Source organism: Ipomoea nil, unplaced genomic scaffold, assembly GCF_001879475.1.
Source record: "Ipomoea nil cultivar Tokyo-kokei standard unplaced genomic scaffold, Asagao_1.1 scaffold2826, whole genome shotgun sequence".
Classification (NCBI taxonomy): domain Eukaryota; kingdom Viridiplantae; phylum Streptophyta; class Magnoliopsida; order Solanales; family Convolvulaceae; genus Ipomoea; species Ipomoea nil.
The window spans coordinates 4671233-4696598 of NW_017619254.1; the positions used below are offsets into that span (position 1 = coordinate 4671233).

General features: G+C 35.8%; 3 protein-coding genes and 2 long non-coding RNA genes across 23 annotated transcripts; 4 read left to right on the forward strand and 1 right to left on the reverse strand.

Moving 5' to 3' along the window:
* Nucleotides 1-440: 440 nt before the first annotated feature.
* On the forward strand, nt 441-6685 carry LOC109158984 (TGACG-sequence-specific DNA-binding protein TGA-2.1-like). 5 transcript variants are annotated; one of them, XM_019306939.1, is made up of 12 exons: nt 441-725; nt 840-1052; nt 1510-1613; nt 2125-2195; nt 2302-2499; nt 3076-3153; nt 3228-3287; nt 4073-4150; nt 4239-4290; nt 4757-5028; nt 5357-5605; nt 6158-6685. In XM_019306939.1, the coding sequence occupies exons 2-12, from the start codon at nt 952-954 to the stop codon at nt 6302-6304; spliced, it is 1410 nt and encodes a 469-aa protein (XP_019162484.1). In that variant the 5' UTR covers nt 441-725; nt 840-951; the 3' UTR covers nt 6305-6685. The 5 variants fall into 5 exon arrangements, with proteins under 5 accessions (XP_019162484.1, XP_019162485.1, XP_019162483.1 ...); XM_019306940.1 differs by having other exon boundaries at nt 846-1052; XM_019306938.1 differs by having other exon boundaries at nt 441-594.
* Nucleotides 6686-12602: 5917 nt separating this feature from the next.
* On the forward strand, nt 12603-18155 carry LOC109158631 (microtubule-associated protein 70-1-like). 3 transcript variants are annotated; one of them, XM_019306515.1, is made up of 12 exons: nt 12603-13047; nt 14994-15079; nt 15385-15450; nt 15616-15786; nt 15906-16076; nt 16181-16336; nt 16436-16582; nt 16787-16858; nt 16943-17123; nt 17157-17485; nt 17575-17761; nt 17849-18155. In XM_019306515.1, the coding sequence occupies exons 1-11, from the start codon at nt 12849-12851 to the stop codon at nt 17758-17760; spliced, it is 1764 nt and encodes a 587-aa protein (XP_019162060.1). In that variant the 5' UTR covers nt 12603-12848; the 3' UTR covers nt 17761; nt 17849-18155. The 3 variants fall into 3 exon arrangements, with proteins under 3 accessions (XP_019162060.1, XP_019162061.1, XP_019162059.1); XM_019306516.1 differs by having other exon boundaries at nt 16943-17116; nt 17150-17485; XM_019306514.1 differs by having other exon boundaries at nt 16943-17485.
* A 386-nt stretch (nt 18156-18541) lies between these two features.
* On the forward strand, nt 18542-22783 carry LOC109159127. 13 transcript variants are annotated; one of them, XR_002050514.1, is made up of 8 exons: nt 18542-18709; nt 19174-19321; nt 19627-19732; nt 20467-21395; nt 21862-21965; nt 22155-22251; nt 22354-22410; nt 22671-22783. It is a non-coding gene; the product is annotated as an uncharacterized LOC109159127 (long non-coding RNA). The 13 variants fall into 13 exon arrangements; XR_002050506.1 differs by having other exon boundaries at nt 22357-22410; XR_002050513.1 differs by having other exon boundaries at nt 22668-22759.
* LOC109159125 (sulfoquinovosidase-like) lies at nt 18899-23097 on the reverse strand. Its single transcript, XM_019307149.1, has 8 exons — nt 21932-23097; nt 21645-21777; nt 21226-21441; nt 20875-21030; nt 20490-20742; nt 19647-20047; nt 19389-19505; nt 18899-19294 (listed from the first exon to the last, which is right to left on the reverse strand). The coding sequence occupies exons 1-8, from the start codon at nt 22921-22923 to the stop codon at nt 18959-18961; spliced, it is 2604 nt and encodes an 867-aa protein (XP_019162694.1). The 5' UTR covers nt 22924-23097; the 3' UTR covers nt 18899-18958.
* LOC109159128 lies at nt 22857-23540 on the forward strand. The gene is made up of 3 exons (XR_002050516.1): nt 22857-22949; nt 23089-23243; nt 23328-23540. It is a non-coding gene; the product is annotated as an uncharacterized LOC109159128 (long non-coding RNA).
* The last annotated feature ends 1826 nt before the right edge of the window (nt 23541-25366 follow it).

Genomic DNA, 25366 nt, shown 5'->3' on the forward strand with positions numbered 1-25366 from the left:
AAACTTGTTTTCAGAAAAAACCCATAAAAATGCAGTGGTTGTGGGGTACTATTATGAAGTAAATGAAAGTTTAATACATCAAATGTTAAATATTATGGATTATTTCTCAATTACTCCATTGTCATGGCAGAATTATACATAAAAAATTGTTTTAGGAAGTAGAATTTTCAAGAAATGAAGACCCTAACTAGAAATTATGCAGCCGTCTAGGGCCCGAGCATAAAACTGAGAAATCAAGGAAATAATGTTGGAATAGAAATGGAAACATAAAAAATGGTGGGCAGGGCTGGTGGTCCAAGATGGGCATTGAAATGTGGAAGAAAAAGGTATGGATTGAAAACGACGTATTAGCTCTTTGTTTATATTTGGAGTTGGAATCATCTGAACGTCCACCTATCCCAGTCTTTCCATTCACACGCTTCATATAATATAAAATATATAAGCTATTCTTCTCAGAAGACAAATGCCAAGTCCGTTGAATTTTGTGCATAAAAATAGTATCTGTGTGAAAGAGAAAACTCGTTTACTTCTCTGATAATCTTTTTTTACCTCAGTTTCGTGTTTGATGTGAGTTTTGCTCAGTTTCATCTCTGGGTATTTTGTTTTCTTCAAACGTTATCAGATTTTCTTTATTTTCTTGAAAAAAGTCTTGAGCTTTCTGGTGGCTTCTCGGGAAAGAAAGGGGCTAAAAGCTGTGCCGACGGAAAGCTGCTTTTATTTTGTTTGTCAGTCGTTTAGTTTTCTTGTTTGATTTGTATTGGGAGTGGGATTTTGGATATCTATCTATGTATCTAAAGCTTTGATTTTTTTTTTTATTTTTTTTTGGGTGTATTTGTAAGTGGCAGGCAGATCGGTGGGTTTGGAAATTTTGCTGGTAAACCATCTGGAGGGTTTTAGTTGCTGGGTTTTGTGTAATCTGAATTCTTGTGAAGCTCTGATAATGGTTGGTTCATGGGTAGTAATACAAGACTGAACGTTGGTGGAGAAGTTAATAGGAGTAGCCCTGCTGGGATGCCAAGCTTCATTTCTCAGACACCACTTTCCAATCCTATGTAAAATCCTCTCTTAATGCCCCTTTTTGCCTTATGATTTTGTGTTTTTTTGTTCATAAGACTGCCTTTCTTTGCAATTTATCAGTTACCAAGAAAAAAGCTAATGTGGTTCCAATTAAATTTGTGTGTTATAGTTGGAGTCAATTTTGTACTAAAATACTAGATGTTACTATGTTAGACAACTGCTAATTTGAGTTTAAATGATGAATCTTGCTCTTGTTTATCTCTCTGGATATAGAGACTTGAATAAGTACCTGGAAGTTTCAAAAGTGAATCGTGATTTTCATGATTTATGCTTAATGGAATTGTACTGATTCATGTATGAAGGTGAATTCGTTTTTTAAGGTTTTGAAGCATTGGCAATACACTGATCATTATATGTTCATTCAATATTATAAAGTTGATGCTTAGTCCATCAATTCAATTAATCGGCTCGCTCATACTTTTGGATTTCCAGGGGTACAGAAGGGAATACTGCACATACTTCTCAAGTGTCTGATTTTGGGGTGCTCGAGCAATACCTTGGATTCCGCATTGGAGATGGTGCTAATGTCAATCAAAGTGTGTATCTGTATCTTGCTTTTTGGTCATATTCACTCACTTTTATCCTGAATGCTTATTCACTTTTTCTTTAAATTCGTTAATTTCTTAAAACATTCTCTGGGTTTTGGTGCATTATGATTGTAAAAGAATTTGTTAACTGCCTATTGTGTAAATGGTGCAAGAAATTTATAAGTTTTCAAAGGCACGCTTAGAAGCACGAAGGGTTCTATGTGGAAAACCCGCTTTTAGAATAAACTGAGAACAGAAAAGGAAAAAAATGGTTAACTGAAAAAATCGCTTAGCAGCAGAGTTTAGGAAAGTTGCGTTGTAGTATTTAGACCTTTTTTTTTTTTCTTTTTTTTTTTTTTTCTTTTTTTTTTTGTATAATGTTGCTAGAAAAGCGTGCATCTTGGACTTCAATTTGAACTTCTGAGATCTGTGTTAACTATTAATTGAGTTTTAGATTATGATATACCATCCATTCTTGGTGTTCTTAAACGGTTTAATGAAACATTTTTCTGTGGTGTAGGTAACTTTTTTAATTCTATGCCTGCAAGTAACCCATCACTTGTTGCCGGTGGATCTGGAATACTCAACAAGGTTATTGCTGTCACTATTCTTTGCCCAAAATTTGCTTACAATTTACTATTATTTCAAGAAAAAAAATTCCAAATTATAATCTCTATTATCTTGGTTGCCTATTCAGGCTATTCCTTCTTCAAATGCAAGTTTGTCTGCTGCTTCTCCTGGATCCCTGGCGTTGCAGTTGCAGAAAGGACCACAGACAAATCAAGTTCCCCTTTCTGGTGCAAATCACGAGATTTGGGCAGAGAGAAACATGGCAGATTCTAGCTCCCGGACTGATACTTCATCTGATATGGATGGAGATGATAGAAATCAACAGGTCATCTGCCTCAATATTCTTCTTGTTAGATTTATCCCTTAAGGGGCCTTTTGTCTCTTTATTTTTTGGGTATACCCAGGGTTTCCACCGTCGAACATAGTGACTAATCCCCTCACTGAATTGTAGGCACCTCTTTTGGGTGGGACAACTGGCCTGGAGATGCCTTTTGTCTCTTTGTTCACACTAAAACTATCTTTTGCGATTTGTTTTCTCATTTGAGAGCCTCTTCACTACCAAATTTTTCCCATATGTTTTAATTTTTCTTTTCAAGAGGGTGGTGAATAAATTTGTTTTGAAACTAGTTATTACGTCATTAATAGGTTAGATTCAACCGCCAAGGCTCCCGCATAATCAAAGTTAGTAAGTTGTATTCACCTTTACACGTGGTTGGGCCACTACATCAAGCCCAATGTTCAATCATATCTTGTTTAATTTGAAAATGTCTTTCCAAAAGTTTTATTTGAAAGTATGTGACGCCTTAACGGATCCTTTTTTTTTTTTTTTTTGAAATAAGTGTTATCGGATCCTAGTTTATTTGTTTATGTTGTATATTCACCGCAGTTCTTCACTTTGCAGTTTGAAATGGGTCAATCCATTGCTGCTGTAGCTTCCGATTCCAGTGATAGATCAAAAGAAAAAAAATCGGATCAAAAGGTTAGGTTCTTTACACTGACTAGCAATCTAGTATAGACAGTTTCGAGTTTGTTTTGATAACATAATATTTACAGACATTAAGAAGGCTTGCACAGAACCGTGAAGCTGCAAGAAAAAGCCGATTGAGAAAGAAAGTAAGCCTTTCTTCCGACTTTTTAAATTTACGTCTATTAGCAATTTAGCATACATGATTTAGACATTTGGCTATTTAGTTAAGCCCTCGTCAATTGATTCTAAAATAGTAAAATATCTTTTCTATTCCCATTATAGACATTGAATTAAGGAGCCTTTTATGATTCTCCTTTCCTTTTTAGGTTTTATTTCCATTATAGTCTCTATAACCCTCCTATATAAAGGGGATTTTCATTCTAATAAAAGGGACATGCAAGAAGTTAAGATAAAATCAGAGGTGGGAAAACTCTCGAAACGTTCCCTATTTCCCTGTATTTTGTTCCCCCAATTAAACTTAGGTTTTGCCTTTCCGCCTTTGTTCTTTTAATTCAACTCTCAACATAGGCAACCCGCAGACAACCTCCAATAACCCTAATCACCCTGTGATAAATGCGTTTGCCCGAGTACATAACAGGTTCAAATCCGATCGTTCTCCACCCCTCTCAAATGTACCAAAATGCAAACTTGCATCAACTAAGTAGTTAATAACACGCTTATTCGTTTCAATTGCACCTACTGTCATTTTTTTTTTAATGCCAGTGTTGCAAAAATCGCGTCTAGGCGCTAGGCTGTCGGCCTCCTAGGCGCCCACCTAGGCGCTCTAGGTGGTCCCCAGGCGCCTAGCGATTTTTTCAACAATGAATGCCAGTAATACATTCTGTCCATGTTATTTGATACTTTTAGGTTTCAGTTTAGGGGAAAAATGTGTATTTTTATTTACAATGTTAACTCACATCTTGCACTCTAGGCCTATGTTCAACAGCTGGAGAATAGTAGGCTGAAGCTAACACAGTTAGAGCAAGAGCTTCAGCGAGCACGACAACAGGTTAGGTGGTCATAGCTATACGTGTTTTTTGTTTCAGGTGGTTGAAAAGTTCCGAGAATCCTTATTCTTCTGTTGTATCTTTTTGCAGGGCGTATATATTTCAAGCATGGGAGATCATTCCCATGGAACAGGCACTAATGGTAAGCCTTTTGTTGAGTAATTAAATCACCGATAGCACCAGCTAAAAAACTTTAATACTTGGATCTTCTTTAATACATCTTTGTTGAATTTGGAAGATGGAATAGCCTGGCGGGTGGAGAATAACACCACCCGCCAGACGGAAGCAATGATGAAGAATCAAAGAATAGAAAATGTATATAAGACTGAAATATATTAGTATTATCTGTGTTTCTAACAAAGAAACATAGTGTATATATATATTCTGTAAGTAACTACCCATAACTAACACTTGTTTATGAACAGACACAATCCTATAGATAAACCTAACTCTTTATTTTTCAACATTCTTTACCTACCTAAAAAAATGTAAGGAATTGTAGATACGGAGTAGAAAATATTACTCTGTAATTAGGTGTTTTCTGATCGTATTTTTGTATAAGAGTTTCCTCTGGGTAAAGTAGCCTTGCTAATCTGCTGTACTTGCAGGAGCTTTGACTTTCAATGTAGAATATGCACGATGGTTGGAAGAGCAAAACAAGCGTGTTAATGAATTAAGGGCAGCGGTCAATGCGCATGCAAGTGATACTGAGCTGCGGACTATTGTGGACAATGTCACAGCACATTTCGACGAAGTTTTCAAGCTGAAAGGAAATGCAGCCAAATCCGATGTATTCCATGTATTGTCAGGAATGTGGAAATCCCCTTCAGAGCGGTGTTTTATGTGGATTGGTGGCTTTCGTCCATCTGAACTTCTTAAGGTAACTCTCGCTCTTTCTCCTCGTATCAATATAGCATGAGTAGTATGAGTACCGTATATATGTGCTTGTGCTATATACTGTATATCCTATATCCCATCAATATTGGCTTTATATCAGGCACAAAGTCTGATTGACTAACAACTTCTAGTTATTCAGTCCAACCAAACTACATAATAAGCCTAGTCAACTTGCACCACATAATTAAGGCCTTAATATATAACATATATTATATGGGAAAATCTTACAAAAAGGGCAAATAACATGCTCTTCTGATTCTATATCTATTTCTAACTTGTGTTTTCCTGAAATTGAATTGGTGCCAATGTAGCTTCTCGCGAATCAATTGGAGCCTCTAACAGAGCAGCAGATGGCAGGCTTATACAAATTGCAGCAGTCATCACATCAGGCAGAAGATGCTATTTCACAAGGAATGGAGGCGTTGCAGCAATCACTAGCCGAAACGTTAGCTAATGGCTCTACTGTTCCCGATGGGTCGTCTGGAAATGTAGCTAATTACATGGGTCAAATGGCAATGGCCATGGGAAAACTAGGTACTCTTGAAGGTTTCCTCCGCCAGGTAAATCCTTATAAAAGCCATCCTCATTTCGACCACACTTGACTCTTTTTGTGCATACCCTTTGAAAAGCTCACAAAGGTTTAAGCTTAAAAGCTACGTATAAAAAATGGATTGTTGCCTTAAAAAGCTCACATTCTTCTTTTAGTCTTTTAGTAATAGTATAGAATGTATGTGCTATGTATATATATCATTTTACACACTTCAACCAGCTTGGTTGGCGTGAGTGGTCGTGCACTCTCATCCCTTAAGAGAGGTCAGGAGTTCAAACCCCCTCTCGTATGAAAAAATCAGTCTGGCCAGTACTTTGCCCCTTAATTGGGCCGGCCCAGTGCTAATGGGGATTAGTCTGAGTATGGTACAGGCTTAAAGGTGCCTCCTACAGTTAGGGCATGCTCAGGACACTTCATGGTCTAACAAAAAAAAAAAAATCATTTTACACACTTCATATATCCTTGCATATACTCATCTTGGAAATAGTTTTAGCGATACACATAAAATACGTGGATGTAATCTTTTTCTTTTGCAACCTAACATCGCTTTGCCATTTATCAGGCGGACAACTTGCGGCAACAGACATTGCAGCAAATGCACCGTGTATTAACTACCAGACAGTCGGCCCGCGCTCTTCTTGTCATAAACGAATACTTCTCCCGTCTTCGTGCTCTCAGTTCTCTTTGGCTTGCAAGGCCACAAGAATAATTGGCTCCAGAACTTCATGTGGGGATGCAAACTAATCAACAAAATGCAGGAAAATTGCTTTGAGATCAGAAAAGTTTGATACTTTCTGGGGCAGTTTCAGTGAGTCGCAAATGTTGGAACCGTAAAAGGAGAATGCAACTGTGCAAGGGTATATCTTTTGTGATATGTGTTCAGACAGGTAGAAATTTAAGATTTGTACCATAGGTAATATTGTAAGAATAGTGGTCGATAATCCGAAGATGTTGTTGTGTAATGTTAGTACTGGTGGGAGCAGTAGTTGGGATAGCTGCAATCTGCAGATAAATGTAGAGACAACAGACTTAACAGAGTTTTTCTGATTTTAATATGAAAGGAAGTTTAAGTCTTTCTTTGGGTTCAAAATATTCAGTTGTGGATGATGAAGATTGAAGATATAGTTTCTGTTGGGTCCAATAGTGGCTTGAAATAGCATCCAAATATAGAGATGACTTAAAGAGAATTGGGTGGGGGTGGTTGTGTCAGGATCAATTACTTATCATTATGCCAAAAGTTATAAAATATTCTTTTCAAAAGGTTGAATCCCCAACCCCAAGGGCTTGACAGAGCATATGGGAGGATGTAAATCATGGTAACTCAACTGAACCACAGAGGCTAAACCTTTGTTTACTGCGCACAAGGAGCTCCCCTCAATTTGAGAGGTTGTTCCCACACTGCCGCTGGTGAGACTCGATTCCTGGTCATTCTTCTTAAACTTCACCCCTATGACCAGTTGAACTGCCCATGTAGGCTATGTCAGCAAAATATGATTGCATTGGTTGGGAACTTCTATTAGGGCAACCTATACACTAGTCCTTTGAGCTAAGCAGTTGATTGCAGAGGGCAAAATGAGAATAACAGTTGGGAATAGGGACACTAATTTGTAGGGCACCCTAAAAGATTAGAATTCCTTTAAAAATTGTGTCCTTGATGGGGTGGTTGTGGTTGTAATGAACAATGATTGGAAGTTGTGAGTGGTGTTTGAGAAATAAATGGTGCCTTAAAAGTTAAAAGCCTAGGCAATGTATGGTTCCTGTCCAACTTTCCCCGGAATGGCAACATAGACAAGCTATAGAGGCATATATAACACCTCCTGGCTCCTGATGAAACCGACAGTGGAACTGCTGTAGCTTTGGTGCTTCAAATCTCGGTATATATATGTTCGAGTACAATGAGTCATACACATAGACGAACATTGTTAATAGGGCATGCACAACTGGATGTTGACTTTGTCATGGTAACATTGACGCAGATTGATGTTACAACGTTGTCTTACTTGTCTCCCAAACTTTCAATTATGATTCCCCATGTGATTTAACATGGTTGCAGTACGCGCTAGGCGCTAGTTGGTCGGTAAAGTAGTGTTTAGCGTCTAGACGGCCTAAGTGGTTAACTAAAAAAAAATACAATGCACGTGTAGATATATATATAGGGAAGGGATCAGGTGTGGGAAGAGCTTCCCGTGCGGTTGTACGGGTGGACGCATATTAAACATTAAACTAATGCACTTTAACATTAAACTAATGCATTTTAAGTACACAACACACACATTAATCACACAAACAAAACACCTTAAGTACAAAACCACGCACCTTAAGCGCAAAACACACGCACTTTAAGTTTCAACAACTACTCACATTAAGCACAAAACTCACGCACCTTAAGCACAAGACTCATGCACCTTAAACACAAAACTCATGCACCTCAAGTTTCGACAATTACTCATATTAAGTACACACCCACGCACCTTAAGCATAAAACTCACGCACCTTAACCACAAGACTCACGCACCTTAAGTACAAAACTCAAGCACAACCGCACAAGAGACACTTAACCGCACATGAACTTAATTACATACATACATACATACACACATACATACATACATACATATATATATATATATATATATATATATATATATATATATATATATATATATATATATATGAAAATCAAGCTTTTTACGCGATTTGGCCATTTAAAACCAACCGTGCATCTTAAATAGAGGCCTAAACCGAATTTTGCAATAGTGTGATTTAAAGAGAATCAATCTCAACGAGACTGATGTTGCAATGTTGTCTCCCAAACTTTCAATTCTTACTTACCATATGATTTAGAGGCACTGAAAATAACAAAAGGGACGGTGATAAAAACTGGGTTGATTTTGACTTATTGTTTGCATTTATCCAAGATTGGGTACAAGTAATAAGATGTGTTAGTTTGAAACGAATGAAGTGATGATACATGTTAGTTTGAAAGGAGGCTAAGTGAGTTAAGATTAGATGGGTGTGGTGGGGGCAGGTTTAGATTGATGAAACAAGCTAAGTATGAAGTGAAGAATGGAATGGGGAAGGAAAGGACCCATGAGCCGGTTGAGGAGTTGGGATTTGATTCACGCTTTGTCTGTAAACTGTAAAGGCACAGCATGTGCCTGCTCTGCTTACGCTTTCAGCTTTCTCCTCAATCCCCCACGCACATGTGCTGTTCAGTGTTGTCCCTCTCTTCCTCTTTAACCCTGCCTTTTCCTTTCTCTCTCCCTATCCACTTTATGCTCCTTTTACCTCTGCTTTCTTCCCTCTCTCACACCATAAATTCATACAATTATATTCTACATTGTTCCCAACTTTGGTAGGGATAATGGGTACCCGATCCGATTTGGATTCTAATACCCCAAATTCAAATATTTAACAATCATTGTTTGTAAACCATACATTGTTTGGTAGGGAGGAATTAAATTATTTTGCATGTGAAGGCAATAAGTGAGGTTAAATGACATAAGGGGATCAAACGGGATCCTCTTGAGGACTGATCTCTACTTCCTTCGCTGAGCCTGACACCTGGTTGGTTGGACCGATTTTCTCGGATTTTCCTCCTACCTTGCCTTCCTCGTATTCTCTTTTCTTCTTTTCGGCCTCCTCTACTTCTGCGTAGCGGTTGGCCGTCCTCATTAGATCTTCACAGGAGCGAGGATGGTGAGTGTTTAGCTGCCTGTGAAAGTCTCCGGACCTAAGCGCTTAAATAAACACCGGGATTATCGCCTTTGCACCTCCTTCTTCCATCTGCTCACGAAATCTCGCAGGCCTTCACCTCTGCTTTGCCTTACCACGTAGAGATGAGAGAAATGCTTCTTTCGCGGGATATTTCCATAGAAAAGTAAGTCAAAAAACTTTGGGATAGCTCTGAAAAATTTTTAAATTGATCTATCTCCTATATATGTTATATATATGTCATGTCTTATACGTCTCCACTTGATAGAAATTTAAATAATAAATTGAATTTGGACAAACTTTGAAAGTAGAACAAATTAAATATGTAAAAATTCAAGTAGTAAATTATACTTGAATTTGCCATTGTGGCTAAGAAATGGAGAGTATAATTAACTCATCAACCTCAAAATTAAACATATTTAGTGCTTGTTTTGCATGTATTTATAGTTGTGAACTTGTCAGCTGGAATTTTGGATAGGCACACCACAACAAAAGGAAGACTATTTCTACTTTCTATCATCACATACAGCTTTTCCTTTTGGTAGTGTGCATAAATTAAAGTTGTGGTCTCGTTTGCGGCTTGCAACGGTAAATCGCAGCTGCTTTATTAGACCTTACATACAAATAAAGACCACACTCTTTACTTACGACTCCAACGTTCCAATCATAAATCATATGAACATTAGATTAGATTAGCCGTTGCATGTAGTGATGACAAAGGAAACTTAGTGTGAGTTGTAACCACAACTCAATATGACAATATCTCATGTTAAAAAAAAAAAAGTTTTCCCGCCGCATTCACTATCCGAATGTGTGTATTGTGTGAAGTTCACATTGTGATCCTAACCGACCAAGGACCACAAGGAAATAAATCAAGCTAATAAGTTGTTTATAGCTAACCGGCTCAAGTCAAGAAGACCAATAAACAACTCTCACAAAAGTCAAACTTGAAACCTTGTGGTTGCGTCAATATCTCATGTTTTAGATCTTACAAAACCCGACTAATTAAAAAATAAGGATATGATGGGATATCGTGTATCGTTTATAAATAAATTAATAGATTAAATAAAATGAGAAAATTGATTTTCAAATTTTTGAGAGTATCATATCTAATATCAAAATTGATTTTTATTTATCATTACTTGCTCTAGTAATAACTACTAGTTAAACATTAAATTTAATTTTGAAAAAAAATATATCAAATGAGTCTTTTAAGGCAAGCTGGTAATGCATTTGGCCATTTGGGTCCCTTAAAAGGTTATTAAAAAGAAGAAGAAGGAAGAAGTAATATATTCCATATCTTGGACATCCGTTCTCACCTGAATACGCCTATATATACGAGAATCACTCTTCAGGTGAGAATTGTGGATAAATTCAAATCATCAATCGGTAAGATCTGATAAATAGAAAAATAAGTAAAAATAAGAGGGGTCATTTTCATAAATATTATAAATTTTTAAAATTTGTAATTTTTATGAAAAGGATCTCATTTTCTTCTAATAGTTAGATTTATTAGATTATTGGTTTGGATATATCCACAAATTCTCACCCATGAGCATAAAAAAGAGTGGATAATCTATATATTTGCTTTTTTATATATGAAGTATTATTGATGGGAACTGAAAAAGAATAATGTAGGTGATCAAAAGCAAAGAAGAATGTTGAGCATATAATATACATAAAGATAACTGTGCAATCTAACTATCAGTTTAGACTTTTAGTTGAGATGGAATGCATACTTCAATTAAGAGGACCAAAACCACGGAAGAAGATAATCAAACCCCTACTCACGTCACATGCATAACAATGCCTTAATTAAAATTGGATGCATAGCAACTAGTTCCTCTCAACCTTAGTTGTCATTGTTAATTAACAACTCTTCTACATACATATGTCAACACCCACCCATCGCTTCGTTCCAACTCTAGTTACAAATTTTTATAACATTTTTTTAGAATAAATTTTTATAATATTTTAAGAGAGTTACATTGAGTTTTAATTAACTAATTCAAAATTAAATGGCAGATATATGAATTTTATTTAAAAAAAAAAAACTTTCTTAACTACTACTTTGTATTATTTTTAAAAAGATCATATCATTACACCGCAAAATTAAACTACTACTTTGTCTTATTGTAGATCATAATTCAAAATTAAACGACATTTAGGATATGTTTGGTTCATGAGTTTACACACTATAATGAATGATGAGAATCAAAATCATAGTTAATGTTTGGTTGTTAACTTTTTAAAATACAACAATGAGGTTTGATTATTCTTTCAATTAAAAATCTAATTTCTTAATTAAAAATGGGTATCATTATATCTGGTAATATGATTTTAAGTTGAATTATTGCTTTTAGATTTTTGTTTTGATTTTTTTGTTCGTGCTTTGAATGTCATTATATTAGGATCAATTGCCTTTATTTTTTTGTATTTTTAAAATATTTATTCTCATTATAAGATCATACATAACCAACCATCAATATTGGTACGTAATCAATCCAATTCCACCCTACTACCAAATAATGCAAAATACTATCACCAAAACTCATTACCATTACCAAGTATTTAATTCTCATTCCGATTCTGATTCCCTTGTGCGAACTAAACACACCATTAGATTATGTACTTGTGGTTAATATATTATGTATCTTTAGTTAATAGATTATGTATTTATAAATAAATTGAAGATAGATAATATGTTAACTGTATGTACATAATTACTAAATGCATGTGTATTATATGTTAACTATTGCATGTATATAATATGTTAATTGTAATAGTTGTAATATGTACATAATTTAATAATTATAGGTATATAACACGTTAATTATAATATGTACATAATCTAAATATCGTATGACACATAATCCTAATGGTTCAGATGTTTTTTTTTTAAATGTTACTAACTCTATTACATGGTTGTATATGTTCAAACATCAACACCTTCAATGAGGCTCGATCTCATGATCTCCTACATGAGAGAGATCACTACATGTCATCTGAGAACAAGGTGATTAGCGTTGGTTCAGATTCAATCTCATATAATGTATAGTTGTTCATAAGAAACGCATAAGATTTTCGTAACGATGCGCCGCGAGACATGAAATCCTAACCTTGCAGATATAAGTAGGGCAGTCCATTAATTAAATAGAATAAAATGATGACCCCCTATGGCCGTCTCCCAGAGTGTGTCTCTTTTAAACCCCGCCTAAACCTCCTGTTTAATTTAAATCTTCCATTTCAGACAAAATTAAATTCCTTTCTCTCTCTCTCTCTCTCTGCAGCCATTTGTCTCTCTCTCTCTCTCTCTCCCTCTCCCTCCCTCTATATCTCTATATTCTGTATATATATAAAATATATAAAAATATGTATATATTGATGAGTTGTGAGTACGATTACTAGAATAATGATGAATTCTATTTTCCGGAATATTTGGGTTGGAGTTTTGTGAAGGAAGATCTGCCTTACTCTCTCTGACTCTTGTCTTCTCTACCTCTCATTCTCTTTGTCTCTCTTTATTTGGTGCCTCAATTATGGCCAGCACTCATTCTAGTAGTAATGGTGAAGCCTCACTGGACCCCAGGCTCACGCCACCGCCGTCCTTCAAGACCCGGAGGAGGCTGCCGTCCGCCGTGCCCCGTGCCGCCTCCGAGGCCGATGACTTCTTTAACCTCTTCCACGGCTCCGATCCCGTCCGTGTTGAGCTCACTCGCCTTGAGAATGAACTCCGAGGTTAACATTTCTCCCCCGCTCTCTCTCTCTCTCTCTCAGCTTACTCTTTTTGTTTTCTTTGAAATTTTTAAAATAAGTAAATAAGATTTCTTCTGATGAATCGCCTCTGACAGTCTGATTGTCGATTGAAGGAATGTTCTGTTTTATCCTTTTTTTTTTTTAATTTAATTATTTATTTTTGACTCTTTTGATTTTAGATTTTTTAAGAAATACCATTTTTAAAAGCTGAATTTAGTTGCCTCGGAATTTCTTATCTCTGTGATTGAAAAAAAATATACATTTATAAATATGCTTATGAACTCTTTAATGGAGATTTTTGTTTTGTTTTTTTTTGCTGATGTTTGAATTTTTATTTGTTGTTGAAGGATTTGTCTTTACTCAAAGATTAAATTTGTTTAGTTGCTCAAAAATTTTGATTTAAAATTTGAAATCTGTTTCAAACTGTAAATACGTATGCCGATCACCTACTCCGTATTTTGGAAGAAGAAACAGATATGAGAAACTATATCACGTGGATAGTTTTGGATTTTATTTAATCTATTAATATAAAAGCAACATGGACAAGAACGAAATATTATATTTGAATCTTTTTGTCACACTGAGGAAGAAGCTAAAAAGAGAATTCTTGAATGCATGTGATACTGAAGCCAAATTTGATGGTCCTGCAGTTTTCAGATCTTCTTGGTGTTCTTTATTTTATTTTTTATTTTTTATTTTTATGTTATGTAACTTTCATTTCTTTTTCTATTTTGGGTCCCCTACTCTCTAATTGAACATGCCACAGAGAGGGTGTTTGATCAATCAATGGAATTCCGTTTTCCAGAATGGGGGAAGATAGAGAGAATTCGAATAAAAATATAACAGAATTATGTGACCTTGAAATATATCTTCTTATCTACATTTCTGGTTTGCATTTAATTAGGATTTTCTACAGGACATTAATACAAATTAAATTATTTTTATGTATACTTCTCACATAATAGACAATTTTTTTGTGGTTGTTATTTTTTGCTTCACAATGTCAGAGCATGCCAATCCAAGCCCTTATCATTTTCATGGAAAATTTGAGAATTGAGATTAGTGGCTGCATTTCTCTCATTCAACCTGATGTAGAAGTTTCAAACTCCAGTACCCTATCAAGGATATACTGAGCCAATGCTTTTGCTTTACATGTTTAATAAGCAATAACCTTTTGCGCATTTCTGGCCTTGTATGTGATACCAACTTTTTCAGGTAAAATAAATTGACAGCATGACTACTGTTCGATGTGACAGCATCGCTTGGCCTAAAATTTCATCTGTTGTTAGTGTGTCTGTATCCAGATGTCGAATATGTTCATATTTTCATACTGTGTCATGGACTTTGATGGCATACACAAAAGTTGGTTGAAGAATAAAAGGAAAATTATCAAGCTTTCTTACTCAAAATTAAACATGTAAAATCTTGTGAGAATAAAATTTTCATTTCAAGTTGACTCATCCCCTTTGCTTTTGATACTGTGTGGGTAGGATCAAATGAAAACAGAATCCTCTATAAAAAGTGAGGGCTGATCTTAGTCGTCTATTAGGGTTCATCAGGTTGAAGGTTTTAGTAAAAAATAAAGGGGGTTCATTTTATATTCAGTTAATCTGATTTTTAAAATGGTGAAACTTAAAAGCAAAAAATCATTTGCTGAACAGATTTAGGCAAACTAGATGAGTGGAATTTATCCAAACTTCATATAGATGCTTCAATTATCTCCACTATTCAATTGCAAAAAGACCATGGCTTATAGCCTATTTTATTCAACAATTATATCCCTTTTAAAAATTTGGTTTCCTCTTTGGGCACTTTTAATGAATCCATGCTCACAGAAAATGAGGATATATATGATCTTAATTTTGGTTTTGGTATTACAACCTTGTAATACTGGTTCTTACTGGATTATTGTATGACAAACCTTCCAGAGAAAGAAAGGGAATTGGGAGAAGCACAAGCCGAAATTAAGTCCGTGAAGTACTCTGAGCGCCTAAAGGAGAAGGCTGTTGAGGAGGTAAAGCATTTGAACAGGCATTATTTATTTTTTATTGCAACCATCAAGGATACAATAAAAGATGGATGTAGTTTAGCAAAAACAGAAATCTTGACATTTGAAAGAATCCCAACAGTTTTCAGTTTAATGTTGTAAATACCTGGTGTCTGACATCCTGTTCTTTGACTGGATATTGCATCCATATGTTTCTTTGTTAATACTTCTTATTTAAATTTTGTTCCTGTGTTCAAATTTTTATCTTGCTTGCTATTCTGTTTCAAATTGGAAACATTGCCCTTCAATTTCCTCTATTGGTGATCTTTCAGCTGACCAATGAGCTAAGTAAAGTGGATGAGAAGCTAAAAAAGACAGAAGCTCTTTTAGATAGCAAGGTACATTCACAGCTTTTCTTACTGCTTGCTTTAGTCATAGAGTTGTGTTATAATCCGTCTGTTTCCAATTTCATTTATATCTTGATACTTGAGTAGAATTGATTATTGTTCAACTCATAGATTTTGAAATGCAAAGAGGTTGAAGAAATATTTTGATGATTTCAGAATCTTGAAATTAAAAAATTAAATGATGAGAAAAAAGCTGCTCTGGCTGCTCAATTTGCTGCAGAAGCCACTCTTCGGAGGGTACATGCTGCTCAAAAAGATGATGATTTGCCTCCTATTGAGGCAATCATCGCACCACTGGAGGCAGAACTAAAGCTTACAAGAATGGAGGTATCAACTTATCACTTTGCTTCCACACCTTGAATCCAGATTATGTGTTAGGCACACTTAAGCATTTGTTTTCCATTATTACCTTTTGAGTACATATGCATGGTGCTATCACTTTTTAGGTGGCAAAGCTTCAAGATGACAATAGAGCACTGGATCGCCTTACTAAATCTAAAGAAGCTGCTCTGCTGGAGGCAGAACGCACTGTTCAAACGGCTTTAGCTAAGGCTGCCTTGGTTGATGACCTGCAAAACAAAAACCAAGAGCTGATGAAACAAATTGAGATATGCCAGGTTTGACTGTGTGAAAACCCTTAAATTTCCAAGGAGGGCATGTTTCCCCTATTAGATTCATTAAGAGCTTCATCAGATTAATATATATAGAACTCTTTTATCAGGAGGAGAATAAAATTTTAGACAAAATGAACAGACAGAAGGTTGCAGAAGTTGAAAAGCTAACTCAAACTGTCCGTGAACTTGAAGAAGCTGTATTGGCAGGGGGTGCTGCTGCTAATGCTGTAAGGGATTATCAGCGAAAAATGCAAGAAATGAATGTAAATTTCCCTATCTTATAGAAATTCTCTTTTAGCAACTCATTAATAATTATTTTTGTGACATTTTACTACAAATTACGGAGTATTAATGTTGCACAGGAGGAGAAAAGACTTCTAGATCGGGAACTAGCTCGTGCAAAAATATCTGCAAATCGTGTGGCTGTTGTTGTTGCAAATGAGTGGAAAGATTCAAACGAAAAAGTAATGCCTGTAAAACAGTGGCTTGAAGAAAGAAGATTTTATCAGGCATGTGATGCTTATGTTTACAATAATTTTGACACAAATTTTTTTAGTTTTTCTTGGCTAGTATTATTACGTGGGAATTTGCAAACAAGGAAATGATATGAGAGAGTTTTTTTTTTTACCTAGGATTATAATATGAAATATTAATTCAGTTTGCAAGTTGCAACTGAAGTAATTTTTTTTTACCGAGGCCTTGTTTCTGTGCAGGGTGAAATGCAGCAGCTACGAGATAAGCTAGCAGTGGCGGAGCGCACTGCAAAGGCAGAAGCACAGCTCAAAGTGAGAATGCTTTTAGAACATTTACGCTATTTTCTTCTCTTCTGTTTGTGTCTTTATTTGATTCCCTCTTGATGCTGTTGCCAGGATAAATATCAATTACGGTTTAAAGTCTTGGAAGAAAGACTTAAATCGAATTCTAATGTTACTTCCCGCACTGCATCAGAAATAAGAAGTGTAAGCAATGGCCGCACACGTCGTCAGTCATTTGGAGGAATAGAAAGCATGTCCAAACCATCTCAAAATGGACTCTTGTCAAGAAAAACAAATCAATCCGGAGCATCCGGATTGAAGAAAGCAAATCAATCCGGAGCATCCGGATTGAAGAAAGCAAATAACTTGTCAACATGGTTTGATAGAAACAGCAAATCAGAAGGTAAAGATCAATCAAATGGGAATATAGATGAGAAAGAGTTTGGATCTGGAAAGGCAATCAGAGATCCCCATAGTAATGGAATACTCACTTTGCATGAGAATGGGAATGGGAAAAGTACTGATAGAACGAAATTGGAGAATGAAGATTATGTTTCTGGTTCGTTGTATGATATGCTGCAAAAAGAGGTTATAGCTTTGCGGAAAGTCTGCCAGGAGAAAGATCAGATGGTCAAGGACAAGGACGATGCAATCGAGGTTTACTTGTGTTCCCTATTCTTTTCTATTAACCTCTCTTTGACGAAACCAGTTTTCTTATTGGGTGCATATTGCATAATAATGCTCAGATGTTAGCAAAAAAAGTGGAAACATTAAATAAAGCTATGGAGATAGAAGCTAAGAAAATGAGGAGAGAAGTAGCTGCAATGGAAAAGGAAATAGCTGCAATGCGTATTGGGAAGGAGCAAGATCCAAAGATGCGGCGTTCAAGTTCTGTCCGGGCAGCTGCAAATGGCACGACGCGCACTCATTGAGGTGAAACTTTGCATATATTTCATCTTGCTTTTCTCATGCCTACTAAAAATGCTTTTGGTTTTGAACCACTATTTCTTGATTATGCAGAAACCCTCAGAGATTGCGAGTTCTGCAGGGAAAATTGTCACTCTCCTGGAAATGTATCCCTGCTCAGCTATTAGAATCCAGTTGATATTGTGTTGCCAATCTACTTAAACTGTAAAGAACTTTAGACATTCCCATTCTGTATATCTTTGTAATAACATTGTTGATGACAGTATTCAAGAAATGATTTTCAAATGTGCTGTCAAAGAGAAAAGAGGATGGTGAATGTGCTGGTCTCCGTGGTACAAGAAATTCTACAAAATGTATAAACCTTACCTTTAATGCGTGTGTATATATAATATATATGATATGTTTTGTTTGCTCCTGCTGATTTAATTATTAGCTGCCAATGACTTTGTGGTCTAGTGGCATCAAGTTGCTTTCCTATGGTTGAGAAAATAGACGGTATTGACCCTTGTGATTCAGTAGGTTGAGAAAGTAGTTATAAACAGATACAAAAAAATTTATTAGCGACTAAAATAAATATATATTATTTGATAATTATTCTTTTAGTATAAATAGTATGGCCTTTATTTTAGTGCGACTTCTGAAATTAGTAGTTATATTAGTTTTAGTCTTTTAGAGTTGAATTGCTATTACATTCAAAAACTTATATGGGAACCACATGGTACGGAAGAAGAATATCCCATGGAAGTATCCGAATCAGTCACATATCAAATCAACACTTTCTCTCTCTCTCTCTCAATACTTTTTTTTTTTTTTTTTTTTTTTTCATTTAAATCAGTTTCCGATCATTTCTGTAGCCGTGATATGCATCGTTTGCGTTCGTATATCAGCTGCCGATTGATCAGATGAACGTTGGATAGGCGGTGATACGTTACACTTGTTTGCGGTTTGAGCATGGTAATGGATGATCTCTATATATGATATACAAGTAATCATGCTTTTCTACTTGTTTTTAAATTTTCTAGAAGAGGAGATGAGATTGAAGTTGTGTTTGAGACTGGTGATCAGATATTCGGATTGTTAACTGAAAGTATAATTTGGTTCAATCTGTGAAGGTTTATGATTATGGTTATGAACGCGGAGTTGTTTATGAATTATTGACTTGAGTAAGTAAAAATGCTCTGTACAATCAATTAGACTGTTGCTTTACAGGATACCATAGTTTTTGAGGTTTTCTAAAAAGGTTTCTCCAACAGCGGAGCCATCTTTAACAAAAATTGCAGGGTAGCCGATTGGTGCTTCCACCATAGCTTCATAACCTTGTTTTGAGTACAGTTTCCCTGTCCAAATATGTTTCCATGAACTGCATTCTCCTATTGGGAAATAAGCTTTAACACTTTCCCTGCCTTTGTCTAGCACAGGTACCACAAGGATCTCGCGTCCGATAAGAAACTGCTCATAGGTGAAGCTATGCACGCGATCATCATCTTGATAGTGAAGGAATAGGTGCCGGCAAACAGGGAGGCCTTTCTGAGAAGCTTCCTGTGAAAATTCATTTAGGTTCAGAATGTTAGTTGCACTCTTCTGTTTAGTTTCAAATTAAACAACTGAATTGTCTTGAGGATTTGATTATCACCTTAACTAGTTGAATCCTGTAAAACTTCCAAGCTTTATACACCTTTGCAAAACGTGCAAAATGTGATAAAGTTCTATTGTTGGAGTAGAACTGGGTGTTGGAAGATGGCTTGTTCCCCTGAATAGATACATCAAGATTCAGGACATGGAGACAACTCATAGCTAGGTTAAATAGTGTATTCAAATAGTTGAATATATTATATATCACTGTATTTTTATTTTTTTTTTAAACATATCAGGTGGCTAATATGAAACTTACTTCATGTGTTCGGAAGATGGTGGTGAAGGCATTTAATTCCATCCATCGGAGGAGCAGCTCTTCACTTCTTGTGTACTTAAAAAACGGTATGTTTACTGAACAGTAGCCTCCAATATCACTATGGTTTAGAGCATACCCAGACATTCCACTGCTAAGCAAACCAACCACAGAACTCTTTATCCCATCATTGGTTTGCCAGCTGACCATTTGGTCTCCCTCCCAGAATAGCATAGCCCATCTAGGACTATTTCGATAACCAGACCTCATGAAAAACACCAAACCTTCTTCTTGGTCTTCCATTTCATTATATATGTTTGTGCTTCTCCATTCATCCACAAAATCGCGGTTGATTTTAGCCCATAGTTCTGGATATCTATTATGTGCAGCAATTGGATCTTCACCTAGAAAATACAGAACTTTAGAGGTCAATTGATGCACTGAAGTTATATTGACTGAAATATTTATATTGTAGTAGATGGGAGTACAACAGTTGCAGTGAAAAACTTTCTAGTTTTTTTTTTTTTTTGAAACCAAGAAAAACTTTCTAGTTAAGATGCTACTGGTTTGGGTGATGGAAATTGGAGTTTGGAAATGTTTGTATTCAAGAGAGGAGTTCCTTTTGGTGGTAGACCAGAACGGAATTGTGTCATACAATGGAATAGAGGATATATAATTTGTTAGCAGAATCCTCTGAAGAACTTTGAAGCTGAATGTTAGGCTTGAATACTAGCTTTTAGTATTTCTCAGTCAAACACATATGCAATGTTTTACTTTCCTGCTTTTTTACATTCTGAATAACCACTCTGAGACATGATTTTAGTTTCAGTATGATTAGTCGCAGACCTGAATAGAGGCAAGCATCCACTGGCAGGCCTTCACCAAAATCAGCCATCCATCCTCTGACTCCATCATCCACCATTTCTTTCAACACCTGCTTGAACCAACCTGCAGTATGCGGATGTGTCAAATCCAACATTCCCACATCAAAAGCTGTGTTGGGCACCATGTACGGTTCACCATATTTGTCTTTCACTAAGATGCCCAAGTTCTTTGCCTCCTCAAAGAGGTGTCTCCTAGTGTTTGGCTTTGTATCCATCTGCATTAGTGAACAGGTTCCTAAACATTGTCAGGCATTACTATCAGCAATTAATCATATGATATGTGGAGAAGGTTGTGTCAGGTATCAATAATTGCTATGGAGTTTATCAGTAGCAGTGAAGATAAATACCGGGGCAAGGCAAGGATTGCAATAAGTCATCACTTTGATATGCTGAGCATTAAGATCTTTAATTAATTGCTGCCACCCATAATATCTTGTGCTATCTGTTTCCCAGTTCCACCAAAGCTGTGAACCAATCACTGTCTCCCTCTGCCCTACCCAATCCTACAAAAGTAGTACTTGTTGAGCCATTGTGTGCAATATGGTCTTCAATGTTGTTTCAGGTTTCATCACCATAATATCAAAAACAAAATCTAATTCAAATTGCTGGTCTAGTTGGAGAAGTGTGAATTTAATCTGCCTTAAAGCATAATCCCACTTCTAATATGGATCTTTCATGAGTTCAGGTGGATTTTGTACCTGCAACCAGAACGCTGACACTGGGACACCTTGCCTTTGCATTTCATTCCAGATGCTGCGTACAGTATCTGTGCCCCCCTGCATTCCCACCACAGCACCAGAAATTATCCACTCTGGAAGTTCTGGGGGCCTTCCTATACTTTCTGTTAAGTGCTCAATGAGCTCACAAGGTGAGTCCCCATGCAGTATCTGTCCTTCTAATGAATCTCCATTTACCTGCAAGTTTGGTCGAATTATAAAGAGAGTGACCCAGTATGTGCTTGGCATGCATTATGAATTTGTGAATTACTGATAAAACATAGTTTGCTTATGAGATATCCAGGTAAAAATAATGCACATGAGAGTTTTTATGGTATTCACCAAACACAAGGAACAATAAGAATTGTGAAAAACCAACCATGTACTTCTTATAGCCATACCTGTATCTGAACTCTATCATGTCTTGTTAGATCAAAGACTGAATAGTTGTACCCCTCCAAGTAAAGGGATCTCATTTTGGATGTCATGTAGAATGGCGAAGGAGCATAAGTTGTACTCCAATCTCCTCCTGCCCTATATTGGAAACGAAAAATTTTACGTGTTAGACTGACTGTAAGTATATACTGTTATACCAACTTCTATGTTTTTTTGTCCAAGATGCTATGATAAGGAAGGAATGCATTACAGGGGTAGTCTGTATTGGTATTGAAATGGCTGCACATTATACCTGTAGCTCACCAAATTGGCTGCAAAGGTAATAGGTTGGTCTCCTCTCCCAATTCCTTGTTCTTGAACAAAAATGGGTACTCGTTTTCCTTTGAAGTCCAGTTGAGAAAATTGCTCCCCAAAACCGTAAAATCTCTCATTTTTTTCACTTGAATAAGTGAGAAAGATCCTGTTGAAGTATTGAGAGCCTGCTGTTCTCATTGTCACTTTTTCCTCTTCTGTAGATGAAACTGTGACAATCCCTTTTTTCCTTGGAAGGAGTCTGGACCATCTGACACGGCATCGATTAATCTGCAGACCAAACTTCTGGGAAAAACTTGTGTAAGTTCTTGATGAAAGTCTTTGGGTTACTGCCACCTTAGGCTTAGGCTTTCCGAGCCTCACTTGAAAGCTAACTTGATTGCTATTTTTCTGGTAAAAAAGCAGCCAGTAGCTAGCAGAGGTAGAAGCTTCTTTTTCCGGTGTGTTCTCATTTACATGGTAACTTTGAATCTTCTTCTTCTTCTTCCTTTTCCTTACGCTGAAAACCTTTCCTCTGATCAGCAAAAGAGGAAAGTGACCATTTCTTTTGTCCAAAAGTGATGGAAAGACATAATCTTTGGCTTCCGAAGGCAAATCTGATTCATTTATGACTCTGATATCATCAATAGTTTGATGATTGCATATGAAATGAACATCCTTATCCTTGATCACAAATGACCCTCTGCTTTCAACCACCTCTGTTTCAACCGCTGCAGCAGAGATGAAAGCTTCACCAGGAATGGTGGACCATGCATGTCTGGCAGGCTGAGACTTGTGAGATATGGAAAGAAATCCGCCGTTCTTTGCTGACCAGTTCAATTGAAAATCCTGGCCAATACTATAGATCTGGTTTGAAGGGAGTGCTTGGAGATGGAGAGAGAGAGCTCCTTGAATAAAAGGGAGGGATTTTGGAGGGGAAGGGAAAGGATTGTTAAGGTGTTTGTGATGTTTCTTGGTGATCTTGAAGGCCATGATGCAAGCTGAATCTACTCTCTATGGTACTATTTATAAACCTACATCTCTTTTCATTTCTTGGGGAGGATGGGGTATTTTTGTAATTTGACCAACCTAATATATTAGATTAAAAGTCAAATCAATCTTAAAATCTAACACTGCCTAATTTTCTTTTAATTGTAGTAATTGTTTCAGGAATCAGGAATCAGGACATTAGGCTAGTCTAATTCTAGAACTTTGTAGGTGAGTTGGCGAGCCCACCAAATTCCATTGCGGATTCCGGTAGCCTTCCTCTTTTGTGCATGAAGAAATTTTGGGTAAACGCTAGTTGCTATCAGGTAAATTTCAAATGGAAATAAATTAAAAGAAAATTCCTTATCCGGGCATGCAAAAATGAAATTAATGCCATTAAAAATTGGCAGGTTATACACATCCATCGTGAGAAAAATGATGCCCGATGCCTTAACTAAATTCGCTGCTACACAACCCAGAGGAATACACCTTCTGGATCAACTTCCGGAGTTTATTGAGCCTTTGCTAGCTAATGATGTAAATGGTTGGCCTAGATGGCGCCAAACTGTATTACTTTGATGTGTTTTGGGTGTTCCCCTTCCATTGAGAATTTAAAAAAAAATGAAAAGAAAATTTATAATTTTAAATCTCAAGTAAATTGTTCCCAATCTCATCCAAAAGAGGTGCTTACAATTCAGCAAGAATTGTGTCCAATAGTGAAAATATTGGGTACACCGAAAAAACATGTGACTATTTTTAAAGGGTAGTTTTGCACTCTTTTTTTTTTTGGTTGTTGACGAGGGAAATCTAAAAGTTTATATTGGGTAAATTTTGTTCATATTAGTAAGACTTTATGCGGCAAAATCAATTAAGATGGTGTTGGTAAAAATTAAATTTGTTATCTTATAGTATTAGAATCATGCTTCATTTGCTCGATCACCTATTTTAGAAAAAGGCGCACACATTTTTTTTTTTTCTGTGTCTTTTTCAAAAAAACAAAATAATTATAATAATAATAATAGAGATGCAGTCTTAACGAATGTTATTTTGTATTTTTAACCACATTAATATAATTAAAATTTTCATTTTTGAAAGGAAACATGGAAGTCAGAGACGCCAAAGAAGGAAAAATAAATATATAGTTGGTTTTGAATTTTGAAAAAGAGAGAGAGAAAGAGAGTTTGGGACTTGGGTTGGATAGACGTAGCCACGTAGGCAGGCAGGTTTCACGTAGACGCAATTTGAGCAAAGATTCATTTTATATATACATTATTGAATTGCATATAGACGTTATATGGTGACTATGTTATTTATGTCCTCATGTTTACCTAAATCCAGTCAATATTCACAATTTCACATACGACTTCCCAACCTGGGTTTCATACACTTTCTTTCATTTTCCGGTTTTTTTTTTTTTCTTTTTTAATTGGTTTTTAGGAAAAATCATGCCTCTGGCATGTCAAAATCTTTACGAAATATAGTTTAGGAGAATAAATTTGAGATTTTAAATAAAAATTTGAAAATTAAATTTTTATTTAACTCATAATAGTATTTTTAAAAAGGTATCAATTCCTTTCCAAAAAAAAAAAGGGGGTCAATTTCAAGGTGTATAAACCTATTCAATTCTAATTAAGCAACTTGATCATCAAAGAATCAATATTCTCATCACCCGGGGTTCGATTCTGTAACCAGGACCGGTTTTTGAATTTTTGCGACTTGATATATGATTTTTACTTCAAATAAGTATGAATGGTGTAACACTAGCTGAATGCAAAAATCACAATTCCTACTTCAATTCACTTCCAATTTAAATTAAGTAGTTAGGTAAAAAATAAATATTGAACCCTATTTGAGGTTCTGTGCGATTACTCATCTTGTACACCCTAAAATTCGATCATACTTGTAATCACTCATTTTGAATAGTAACATATATGCTTTCATACTACATAGTACTTCGTAGTTAGCATTATTATTATTATTATTATTATTATTATTATTATTATTATTATTCCACCTAATTCTCTCCCTCTAACAACCCCCGTAAAATTAAAATTTATCGCTAGAACACCAAACAACATATGTCACTTCAGTGTTTGTCCATGAGACGTTATGAATGTAGACGTAATATGGGACATGAGAGTTCAAATTGAAAAGTAATGCAGTTCAATAATTATTATTATTATTTCTAATAAATTTCTTGTGTGAGGGTTGGAATCCATTGGTGGGTACCATTTTAGCCTAATTCATAGGCTCGAAATAGATTTAAAAAAAAAAAAAAAAATCCAAATCCCCTCTGAGCAGTCTCCATGCCCTTTCACTCTCAAAAGTCGAAATCTTTAAGGTGCAAGAATGGTGTACAAGTGAAAGAAGCTATGTTTTGTTTACCATATTCCGTGTATAACTTCATTCTATTTTCGCGTGTAAATGGCAACCACCATTAATTCACAAT

Bases quoted from the DNA above. Each gene is read 5' to 3' on its own strand.
- LOC109158984 (XM_019306939.1), top strand. From the start codon at position 952: ATGGGTAGTAATACAAGACTGAACGTTGGTGGAGAAGTTAATAGGAGT. The intron at 2,196-2,301 runs GTTATTGCTGTC...TTGCCTATTCAG, and splicing joins GATCTGGAATACTCAACAAG to GCTATTCCTTCTTCAAATGC. The intron at 2,500-3,075 runs GTCATCTGCCTC...TTCACTTTGCAG, and splicing joins GAGATGATAGAAATCAACAG to TTTGAAATGGGTCAATCCAT.
- LOC109158631 (XM_019306514.1), top strand. From the start codon at position 12,849: ATGGCCAGCACTCATTCTAGTAGTAATGGTGAAGCCTCACTGGACCCC. The intron at 15,451-15,615 runs GTACATTCACAG...TGATGATTTCAG, and splicing joins AAGCTCTTTTAGATAGCAAG to AATCTTGAAATTAAAAAATT. The intron at 16,859-16,942 runs GTGAGAATGCTT...TGCTGTTGCCAG, and splicing joins AGGCAGAAGCACAGCTCAAA to GATAAATATCAATTACGGTT.
- LOC109159125 (XM_019307149.1), bottom strand. From the start codon at position 22,923: ATGGCCTTCAAGATCACCAAGAAACATCACAAACACCTTAACAATCCT. The intron at 21,778-21,931 runs GTATAATGTGCA...TTTCCAATATAG, and splicing joins GCCAATTTGGTGAGCTACAG to GGCAGGAGGAGATTGGAGTA. The intron at 20,048-20,489 runs GTCTGCGACTAA...TGTATTTTCTAG, and splicing joins GGATGCTTGCCTCTATTCAG to GTGAAGATCCAATTGCTGCA.